The sequence below is a fragment of the Amblyomma americanum genome, chromosome 4, assembly GCF_052857255.1.
Source record: "Amblyomma americanum isolate KBUSLIRL-KWMA chromosome 4, ASM5285725v1, whole genome shotgun sequence".
Taxonomy (NCBI): Eukaryota; Metazoa; Arthropoda; class Arachnida; order Ixodida; family Ixodidae; genus Amblyomma; species Amblyomma americanum.
In genome coordinates, this window is record NC_135500.1 from 105,656,624 (window position 1) to 105,668,663 (window position 12,040).

A 12,040-nucleotide genomic window follows, 5' to 3' on the forward strand; every position below is an offset into this window, starting at 1 on the left:
CTAAATAACCGGGAACGGACAAAACTATTCGCAGATTGTTCAGTCAGATCTCAGGATGATCTGGCAGGAAAGTTGCCTCTCAGAGCTTTCTTAAAGAAACGCCTGATCTTGGAATCGAAGACCGTGATAAAACTAATATTCCAAATGAAAGGATGCCATTAAAAAACTGATTAGTTTCAAATTAACTCGGAATTACTGTATGGTTGGTGACTTCAGGGTCTCTCTCGCACGCTTCTTGATACATTGCTGGCAGAAATATGTTTTTTTTTTCGTCATAAGTGGCAGAATATTGGTTCTTGGTCTGCAGTTTGTTAAGGAGGCGCGGCATAGGATACCGTCCCAGGCACTGAGGCTGTGGTAGCTCCAGAAGCTTCAATACGTTAAAGGAGAACCAAAAACGCAGCAGAATTGTCAGGTGCACTTGGGAATTGGAGTGGCTAATGAGAGCCGCCAGATGGTAGAGATATGGCTTGCTTTTCCAGCAACATAGGGTGCTCTTCTTTATGTATACTGCGCAGGGCTGGAATCTGAGAAAATCCGGTTCTTTGTGCAGTTGCCTTAAGCGTTGGCCGACGCATAGATTTTGGCACGATAAACGGTAGGCTCATCCCAGGGCGCCTCAGCTAATGCAATCGCTTAGAGCTCAACTGTGCTCAGTGGATGTGGGTTTGTACCAGTTGCACAAAGAATGCTTTGTGAGCAAAGGTCATACTTTAGGGCGAGATGTATAGAGTCATGTTCTCAGTATCCGTGAATTCCGTGCGCTTGCTGACAAAATTTTACGTCAGAAGTTGTTTTTTTTTCTTTCCTCTGAGCTGACTGAAGGCTGCACAGTGTCTGCTGATTTGGATGTCGTAGCTAAATAAAGGGTGCCCATGGATTCAGGGATTCTGGTCATATCCCAATGCAGAGGCAACTTAAATCAAGGGTTGCTGATTCCTTGTTGGTATTCGAGCAAGGCCAACAAATGTAGATGATATATGTCGAGTACAAATCAGTCCACACTCAAAGCGGTCACCACCGTAGCCTCTATCTGAGTGTGTAAGTGAGCCGTCTTTTTTGCGCACGAAACGCCTCGTTATGAGCCCATGCACTAAAGCGTAAATTTATGTCTAATACCGACAGACGAGGACTCGCCATCAGGAGAATGAATATTTTTGCGGTTTGGCATGTTTGATGCTTTCTCTTTTTGTTTTCCGTCCATAATCCAGTCATAGTTCTAGGCACTGCAGTTGGTCGTGAATTCAGAAATTTTGTCCTGCTTGAATTTTAATGGGCTTGGCAATCACGGCTGCTGTTTTACTGCTGAGAAAGTCACAAACCGGAAGCTCTAAGGGAGCGAAGTTCTTTAGAACTCTTAACACTGTGGCCCGCTCACACTGTTAAGCCCAACGTCATATTCTATTCGGTAAAATAAACGGCAGAGGACTTCCGGAATGAAATTCAATGTTATTGTTTTCATTTTTATAGTGTGCCCACGTTTCTTCTGTCGTAACGGCGCCATCTGCGGATGGACACCACGAGCGCCTAACCCCAGCTGCGACTGCAAGCATGGGTACAAAGGCCGTCGCTGCGAGCTGCCAGACGCAGGAAAAGTCAAGGAGGTTGCAGTTGGTAAGGCTGGGAGAATAATTTTCCAAAAAAAGATGATATACATTGTTTATACACGCAGTTTTCTATTGTGGCTCGAGAGTAATCAGCCTCAGTGAACTGTTTTGGCTAAGAACGGCAGCCGCGAAAACCTAATCAGAACCTGTCTGTGCTTTACTTGTTATTGTAGCGTAAAATAGCACCAAAAGAAAATTTGACGCTGGTGTACGAGTAATTCAGGTTTTGTTGTAGTGTTTAGTTGGTGTAGTGTCTGCGAGATATAGGCAGATGACGAAACCGGACCGGAAGGGACGTGACTTCCATTAAAGATATCAGCAGCTTCCATTGCTATCGCATGGCCAACACATATTGTAATTGGGCGTCCCTGCGAATTTATACATTGACACCTCTATAAATGCAGCTACAAAAAGTGTCCCTATTTCATATTCTTGATACTTGCATCCATGTTGCGGAGTGTATAGCTCACATTATGATGGAAATAAGGCTAGTTCGTTTCACAAGCCCAAAAAGAGATAAAAGCCAAATATAACCACTTTAATAAATTATATCCTCAAAGAAGATGAACATGAAGAAACAGGTTAGTGGTTAGTCCTCGTCTACTACTGCAACTTTTTCAGGACACATGTTCGTAACAAAAGAAAAACAGTCGTGTCTCAGGAACTAATCACGCGTCATGGTTTTCATCATAGTATTAAAGCTAGCAGCAGTTATGTCTGCGCTTTCGATTGAATATAAGAGTGCTTAAATATTATACTCATGTAACTGAAATATCCAGCCTAAAGGTTGAACTTACCAAAACTGTTTGGTTTTGTACAAGAATAATGCACGTAACTACTACTCGCCTCAAGAGACTTCTCCACTTTTTGTTTGCATCTTGGCTTCCCTAAAAAAAAAAAAAAACCTTTACCGATGCATGGTGACAAGCAATGCAAGTAATTATTGAACTGTCCTGAAAGGGAAAAAAGCACATCTTCGCATTGGGGCAGCCAGCAATCGTTCTTTTCGTTTTACGTCTCCGTTAGACATGTCATTACGTTAGAATCACACTTAGGGCGGCAGAACGGCCAAAATGTCATGTCTTATGTGAATGATCGTTCTTTTACGCGTCTCTAATCATGCCACACCAGATACGGCAAATCACTGCTGCCAAAATGTTCTGCGAATCAGGTTGGTTAACGTAATAGCATACCTTTTCCAGACAGTGGGCGCAGTGCTTTTCGGTTTAATGAACATTATATTTAGATCGGCTACGATGCGTGTACTTGTTTTCGTTGCCAGAGCCTTGTTTGATGGCGCTTCTCTTGTTTTTATATTCCCAAAACCACAACTCTAAGAGTTCCTTTAGATATTTTGTATTTTGATAACCTATTAAACAGATAATTTCCTTCCCCACGAAATACATAAATCTCCCACCAATACAACTCAGCTTCCTTTTTCTGTTCATTTGTAACGCAGAGGCTCAAAAAATGTGCGAAAAAGAACGTCGCGCACATTTTTGTACTGCGGCCAATGTCAGGGTATGCGGTGTATACGATTACAAAGTACACTTGCAGGAAAACTTTCCAGTTACCTTCTTGAGGACCGTCTGAAATGCCACTCTTTCAGTCTCTGCCACTTTCACCCTGTGCAGACACAGCAACCTAAAACACACTTCCACATACAGAGTTGTAAACAAATATTCTAAAATTCCTCTTGATGTTGACATGTTTTAGCAAATCCTTTAGTTTACGGCTGAACACGCGTAACAGAAACGGTACTATGTATTCAAAATATGAGACAGATGCTTATGATCGAGCGTTCTGGCAATATGAAATTGCATGATTAGTCAAAGACACCCACAACTCTCTTTTTCAAAATATTTGAACATATTCTCAATACTGTGCATTTCACCGCTTCTATAATTTTGCATATTTTAACTCAATTGATTAAGTAATCATTATAAATTCTGGCACTTATAGGAGGCTGTATTGCGTACTGGAATTTTTTAATACCAGCATCACATGACTGCCATAATGTTTATCGCGCAGTTTTCTTCAAAGGAAACTTGTTTTATACACGCATAGGCCTTATGAAGCTTTTGCAATTTGACCGGTTTTATGTTCAATGCCCACAAGGACTGCACTGAAAACTTTGTCATGGCAGTTGTCTTAACTGAACAGTAGTGCAATGACCAGTAACAAATCTGAAATACCTACTGTGTATTTCCTACCTCTAATAATGCGTTCCTATTTGTTTTCACAGAGCCTTCGTCAAATGGTAACATCGTGACAGGCATCGTTATCGTTTTGGTTGTCATCGTGCTCGCCATCGTGCTTACAATTGTGTTCCTCAAACGGCGACGAGAGTCTCAGTATCAGTGAGTAAACATTATGAAATTTTCGCCAAAAACCGCAGCCATTTTTTCTTCAGCAAATATTCTGAAAAACACGATAGCATGCAGAAGAAAAACGCCACCACGGATGGTCTACACCGTCTGACCTCGGTAACAAGTTAGCAATATTGGCTTACCGTGGTTATATGTTTTTCCCCGCCAAATTATAGTAACCAACACCGAGGAACACTCCGATATCTTAGATATTGCGGCTTTTGTGCGCATCGATGAAGAAGTACTCGCCAAGCCGAGCATGGCTGCTGGCCGCAAGCTGCAGCGTTCTTGAACATGAAGTTCAACTTCCATATGTAAATAAAGTTCACAGATATTAGTAACAAATTTGAAATGCAGCCATCGAAGATCATCAGATGTTGACGCAGACATACAAGCTTCTTCGAAAGAGCAAGAAGGGGGTTTTGTTGACGAGAATTATTCCCTGCCTTCTGTGCCAAAAAAACCGACAAAAATGACTTGGCGGACAATTGGGGACAAGGTTATGCATACGCTGCACTAATGTTTTATATCAACTTTCTTCCCACAGGGAAAGACAGTTCTTGCAAAAAAAAATGCAGCCATCTGAGAGGAGATATAACGTCCTGTGATTCTGTAACCTTCCGGTGAAGCCCCCAAAGCTATTCATCTCAATAAACTTTAGCCAAAGAAACTGCACACAGTAGTGTACTATCAGCAATAAATAAACGCGAACAAGGCAATGTGAACACCAAAAGCAAAGTCAGGAGACCAAATCCTCTGGAAGCTCAACACTAGTGCAGGTGAATTTTACTTCGAAGACGCGAACACTGTCCTTTATAAGTGTTTATTTTCTCTCATAAAGCTGATATGCTTGTTTTTGTGTTGGCATTTCAGTTTTATTCCTCGCGTTTAATTTCTTACTTAAGAACAATCATTTTTCGGAAAATGCGTGATGTGTAAATTTAAACTTAAACAGCTTATCACTGCAGGCCATATTCATCTTTGTGCCCGCGGCTTGTTTCATTCGTCTTCTCGTAAACAGTGTCTATCTTTGGCTTTAAGTGCAGGCACTAAAGATTATTTGCCTGTGGATAAAATGCGCTCTGCTTTCCTTCAGGAACTCACCGGTGTTTCTCGACAACCCTTCATACGACGCCTCAACCGACCAGACGAGTAAGTAAAAATATTCGGGGCTTTCTTTTTATTTCATTTATTTTCTCCTTAAAGGCCCGAGGGCATTACTTAAGCGGAGGGGAATTATCATGATATATATTTCTTGTACATGAAAAAAGGTGCACAGAAAGATACAAAATATAACGAAAGCACGCTAGAACAAGGAAAAAACAAAAAATGCAGTAAAAAATGCACAAATACCTCTAAGTCAAATAACAGCAAAAAAAGCAAGAGCAAGAGAAACAAAAATTACACTAAGGCGCAGGAATGCAACTAAGCAAAGTAGGAAAAGAATACAAAGGATGCAGTCTGTTCAGGATGGCTGAAGTTTTAGCTTATTACTAAATTGAGCTCTATCTGTTCATTCAACTATGTTTTCGTGTAAGGAATTATATAAGACTATTGCATGAGGGAAAAATGGGCTATTCAATGCAAGGGTGCGGGTAGAAATTCGTGCTAGAGACTGGCTGTGGCTTAAGTGGGAAGATCTTAGTGGTGTTGTTACTAGCTCATGTCTGGAATGTGGGGACAAAAAATATGTGAAGATTTGATAGGCGAGATATGATGCGGCGGGTTGTGAGGGACGGCAAGTCGAGGTCTCCTTTCATGGAAGCGACGCTAGAATGTCATGAATAGTTCGAGACGATAAATCGTGCTGCGTAGTTTTAAATGGCTTCAAGGTTTGCAGCGTGGTATGACTGTGACGGGTACCAGATGGCTTACGCGTATTCAAGCTTTGGTCTGACGAACGTGAAATATAGAACAAGCTGTTGAAGCCTATTTGAGTAACTAGGTAGTGGTTGTCGATGTCTCTTTTCTTGAACAGGAGCACGAAAAGAAATCAGGAGGCCAATATTTAAATAAATGGGGCATACGGCAACTCATGCAGTACTTTTCTTTTGCGATAAGGTTTACCCGCAGACCAAATGGTAGTTCCTTTTGCGTCTTTAACTACTGTCATCTCCTCTTTTCTTTTTTTTTCTAGAGCTCTTCAACTGACATTCCCGGCCTCTCCTGCAGCTTTTCGCGCTGTTACCGATGTGCAGCGTTTCTTCTAGCCTGTGAAGCAGGAAGAGCGGGCACACGGATGACTTCTAATTTATTTCCAAAGACGTTATTCATAGCTTGCGCTGGATGTGTGTCAATTCTAGAAAATTGTGTGCCTTTCATCTAACTTGACGGAGGCATTAGGCTTGAAATTTTATTGAAACCAGGACGCACCATTTGCAAGTATCAATAAATGCTGATGATGTGCCTAAATGGTTGTGAAAAGAAATCAATATCTAGAATCTTAAAGACATTCAGAGCATGCTTAACCATGTATACTCTTAAGAAACCGTTGCTGCACCACATTGGCTTTTCATCTTGTAGGTGTCGACATTTTCCTGAATGTTCTTGAAGCACTACTCATGACAATAGAAACTAGGTAATCTTGAGAGACTCGGAACACCTTGAAAATATGTACTTGTCCGTCTTATCTTCCCTTTCGTGGCCATAGTCACGTGAGTGCAGTTCCTCAAGCGTATATTGTTTCATTTCATTTTATTTATTTCCCAGAAAGTCTCTCGCGGTTTTACAAGCAAAAAGCAGTTCCTGACAGCTTTACAGGTGTATAAAACCACCAACAAGGCATTAGGCGACGACACGTGCTGAAGAATTAAACAATGTAACATGCTTTACATACTTAAGATAACTCCTCAAAAGATGGCTAGGGACAAAGTAAAACCCAATCGAAAAGAGAACAAAACATTTGATGGTCTGTCGTCTTGGCCTAAACTTGACTTGTAGTCTGACGTTCTGTAGTCCGCACTCTGAGGTTCCGTACCTTGATGTTCTGTTGTTGAATGCCCCACGACCCATTCGCATGCTATTGTTACTCTGCTTTCTCCTAATATTGACACGCGTTGAATGTTACTAGAGTCAACTATGAAGAAATATTCCTAACGGTGGTTTGGCCAGCTTAGTTCTTTGCAGGCATACGGAGTTGGCAGCTCAGCACAGAAATTTTGTGAGCATGCAAAACACAAGCAGGACGAGACCTCCGAGTAGAAGCCGTTTATTTAGGTACAAGCCTCAACATTGAGGAGGAGGTCCTTGAAAGGGAACACCTGCACTAGAAGAAAGAACATCCAGATGTGAATGAAACATGAATCAAAAGGTTTTTGTGCCAGTGAACGTGTCTTCATAAAAAATAGCTTCTATAATGAAAAAAATATTAAATCATACGCTTAGAAAGACAGACTAAGTTGAAAAATAGCACTGAATAGAAGTTCTTTTATTTGTGTGCTCTAGGGTCCCAATGCGACATACAGGCTATGAAGGACGCCATAATGGAGGGCTCCAGATTCATTTAGGCCACGTTATGTTCTGTAATGTGCGCTGACAGCGCACTGAATATGAGCGGATTTCAATTTCGTCTTCATCGAAATAAGGGCCACCAAGTCAGGATAGAGGCCTCTAATTTGTCATTAGCAGCCGAACGCCAAAGCACTCAGCCACCGCAGCGGGTTCTAAATAGAACTGCTTTCACACAAGTCGAATTACAAAAAACGAAAAGTCCTTAAATTACAGCTAATTACCATCTTGGAGAGAATAACCATTCACCTACATAGTTTTGTAAAGTATCAGTTGCGTAAAAGCAGCATTTAGGCAAATTCTAACAAATTTATCGATTCCACGGCTGCTAGCACAGCCGGGGAGTCCTGGGCACTTATGCTGCGCCGCATGCATGACCAGGTCCAGTGTGGCATGGCGACATTCTATACCGACACATTTTAAAGATATATGATTTGACAGCAAAATTGGAGATGCATTTATTTGGGGCACTCATCGACTCATCCACTTAAGTACGTTAAGGTGAAAACGCGTGGCCAACGTGTGTCTGCCTCTGCCGAAAACGGGTTGCAAAAATTCTGTGAGTATTTTTTTTTGTTAATTTTAGCATATGCCATGAACAGCCGAGACACATCCAGCACATACTGTATAGTTATCCATGAGGAAAAAGCATATTTGTACAGAACAAAAAACAGCGGTGCACACAATTACGAGAGTTCACTCAACACGGAAGTTGCTGCAAAACTTAACTTTTACGGTTCCAAGCACTCCTGCATCATGTACCTCAGCATCGGCTTTTGGCGGCTCAACATATGTGCTTCAGTGCATGCCCAGTTCTCCAGAAGATTCCAGAAAAAAATCAACATGAATAAAATAATTCGTTTTTACTACAATCTTTATACGAGGTTGCATGCCGATGTCGTAATGTAATGTATCGTTTTTCATTTTAAATTATTGCATTAAGTTTTATTGTATTAACATTGTATTTGCGATTGTATTTGCTTTGTCCCCCTTCTTATGTAACGCCTCAATAGAGGCTTTTAAGGATAAAGTAAATGATTATGATAATTGAAAAAATTAAAATATTGATTTTCTGGGGAAGGAAATCGCGCACTCTGGCTCACTTATCGGCGGACACCTGAACCGCGCCGTTAGGGAAGGGATAAAGGAGAGACTAAGAAAAGAAAGGAAGAAAGAGGTGCCGTAACAACAGGCTCCGGAATAATTTCGACCACACGGGGATTTTTAACGTGCGCTGACATCCCAGAACACACGGGCGCCTTAGCGTTTTGCCTCCACTGAAACGCGGCCGCCGCGGTCAGGTTCGACCCTGGGTACTCCGGATCAGTAGCCCAGCACGCTAACCACTGAACCACTGCGGCGGGTGATGCAAAACTGCGAAAATGATTTTATGGTAGGAGCCTTAATATTTCCCCCAAGAAAACCATCACCGACGGGAATCATTGGACCAGTAATGTGACACTGTAAGAACTGACCACATTGTCGCATGCGGTAGTACCCTAGAAAAGAACTCCTGCGCCATCATGTTGAGCCATCTGCCATTTACATGTTTCCGGCTGAAGAACACATCTTACTGGATGGGCTAGATGGCCCTTGAATATTTGCAGGAGACTATGAAAATACTAAGACTGGTTTCCCATCTACGATATTAACCCTGTTCTAATACGCAAAGTATAACAGAGAAACACAAACTGTTATTGCCCATCAGCTGACATGCAGAGATAGCTAGTCCGCCTCCGATGATGACAGAATGGTACTGCACGCTCTCGCCGCTCTTCCGCTGCATTTCATACACAGCACATGCTGAATTTCTTTAACTATACACAACCTATAAATTAGAAGATTAAGTCTGCTCTAGGGCTTAGTTAGAAGCGTGGTGAATCTATTCGGCCTAGTGTACCACAACAAATTTTGCAGGACCACCTCCATGATAAATTAACCAAATTATTTGGCGGTTATATTCTATCTGCCTTTAATAAAAGGTTTTCAACGCCGTTTTTGAGAGACGCTTCAGCACTGGATAGTCTCTCTCCCCAATTACAGAGCTGGCTCCACACACTGTGAGAAGAAAATATATAAACAGTAGCTTTGCTAGATTACTCAATAATACTCGTCAACACATTCACACTATTTTCCCAAAGCATATACGAATAGGATTCTTACATCTTAACCACAAAGCAAGCGCATCTCCCAAAATCAGATGCTCAACAAACCTCAAACACAGATCGATCTTATGGCCAAAGAGTAGCGAGAATAAAGGTATGAATATAAGAGGTGTACCTCATAACGACTTCTTCTCTCCGAAGCTAAGTAGCTAAATAACCAACTTAAACAAGAGCAACCTTGTTATAGCGCCCAGATTGACCATTTCATTCCAGAAACTCCTGTAAGCTCACTGAATAGCCAAGCTTCAGTATCATCACTCCTGTATCACAAGCTCTCTCAGGAACTCTCCTAAGATCAAAGGTCATTTTAATTTCGACATTACTAACTTTTACCAACTCGGCTTTGCCATTGGGTAAATTACACATGTACTACTCATATATAAGTAGTATTACGGAATTATCTCAGAAACCTTCTATCCAGGTATAGGGTATTAAAACAATGCATTTTGCTGCAACTTGTAGTGCTTCAAGGTATGCCCAGATGCATTGTCATCTCGGCTGAATATGTCTAGGCTGCGTGGAGTTCTACAAAGAAAATTTTTTTAAGAACTGCCAGGAGCACTGATTGAAGATAAAGCTTCAGACCAACAACAATATTTTTTTTAGCGAAAAGTACGGAGTGTCGCAGTCAACACTTCCGAAATTCATAAATTAAGGGACTCCTTAGTATTTCATTTTGTGCGTTACACGGTAAGGGCAGTTGACCAGGCTGTCATAATAATGGGGCGACGCTCTAGTATTAGCCCTCTGGGAAATAAAAAGATTGATAATTGATAGGAAATTTAGGCTAACACTTAATGCCGTGCTTAAAACGGATTAAAAATAAATTTTGCCAAAGGCTAAATAATGTACTAAGCAAGAAGAGAAGATAGAAATAAACGTTTTAGGTCCACACCAAAACTATCCACTGCACGCTTGTAAAAGAAAAAAAAAAGCTGAAAGAAGCAGAAGTTAAGAGATCGCAGCCAAAACTCAGACTAAAAAAAGTTTAATAGCAGGATGATGAAAGAGCTGGCATGACCACACTATAGCGCGCTTACGTAGCGTAAAACACGGTATCTGAAAGGGAAAGGAGAGTGTGGTCGTGCGCAGACGTGCGTGAGGTGGCAGGTAGAGAGGAGCTGGAAACGCCGCACGGTCGCTAACAGCAACACTGGGGCCCTAACTCTGCTGTAATTTCGCACGTCAAAAAACATACAATAACAGCAAAAACGCATAAAAGTTAGGGCCAGTGGTATTTAAGTTACGTCAGCCTGATGCATGGCGGCATTGTAACCAGTATTTAAGAAGCAGGCACTTTTGTAGTGCCATAAGCCAGCTTTTTTCGTAGATGCTTCGGTAACATTGCAGAGATTACACGAATAAGTGATCATCTAATCTTTTCTCCGTGCATACCCACTCCTCTCTCACGAGCCTGCAAGGCCATGAAAATAAAATAGTGTTGACTCACCTCTGATGTGAGATTGCATAACTGAGACTCGGAAGAAATTATCAATTAGCGGGTGCCGTCTCTGAGACCGGAGTTGCGGAGTCGACTTCAAAGTGGATTGTGGATTGGCGACAGCGGTCGCGCTGTGACGGTTTAGAGTAGGTAACGCCATCCAATGGTCTCCATGAGCCGACGAGACGGGTCGTGACACTTGGTGCGACCGTTGATAGATTGCCACCTCTGCGGGATAGTTCCGACTGCAGCAAGGCCAGAGAGGTCTTCTGCCCGTTCTGGACAATCTTGCGTTTGACCTTCTGCCACGCACTCTTAATCATTTGATTGTTGGCTTCTGTCACTGGGTCGAGTAAAATTGGCGGTATGATTGACAGTGTGCCAGTCTAGGTTCAGCGGAGCCCCGTATGTCTTGAAGGCTAGAGGTGCACTGGTAGGAGGTTCATTCGTCGCTGTATACAGTGGTGCCTAGCTGGATGTTGGCCGCGATGATTAGGCCAGCTTTGCGGCGTTCCTTTTCTCTATTTCGAAGAGCCGGAGCTCCCCCGTCAGGGACCACATCATGCCGAACACCACGGGCCCTTGTTGGTTACACCAATGTAGCTTTTGCGGTGCCTTGGGGGTACAGCATCGCCGAGAAGGAGCAGCCCCCTCTTTGCCTTTCTCTTCCCGCGCAAGAGGGTTTTGTCTATCTGGACTTTCTGGCCGACACCTTCCATGGGAGGCCGCGCTTGGAGCTTGAGCTGGAGGACTTCCCGCACATTATTTATCAAGTCGTTCCACGGCATCCTTCCATAGCTTGAAGTCCTTCAGAATGAGCTCCTTTGTCTAGGCGGAGGTCAGGCCTTTCGCCATGCAATACCAGATCCATCTAATCCACTTTCTCGCAAACGTTCGGGCTTCCAAGGTGGTCTCTGCAGACAAAGACAGATCTTTCACCCTGTGCGCCGT

The 12,040-nt window shown here is 42.5% G+C and overlaps 1 protein-coding gene across 1 annotated transcript in view; it reads left to right on the top strand.

Annotated features, from left to right (window-relative positions):
• LOC144129735 (MAM and LDL-receptor class A domain-containing protein 1-like) overlaps positions 1 to 6,388 on the top strand; it is a 189,224-nt gene extending 182,836 nt beyond the window's left edge. The window contains 4 exon segments of the mRNA XM_077663821.1: positions 1,471 to 1,614; positions 3,853 to 3,967; positions 5,073 to 5,128; positions 6,114 to 6,388. Coding sequence (XP_077519947.1) covers positions 1,471 to 1,614; positions 3,853 to 3,967; positions 5,073 to 5,128; positions 6,114 to 6,127 — 329 coding nt within the window. The 3' untranslated portion in view covers positions 6,128 to 6,388.
• The last annotated feature ends 5,652 nt before the right edge of the window (positions 6,389 to 12,040 follow it).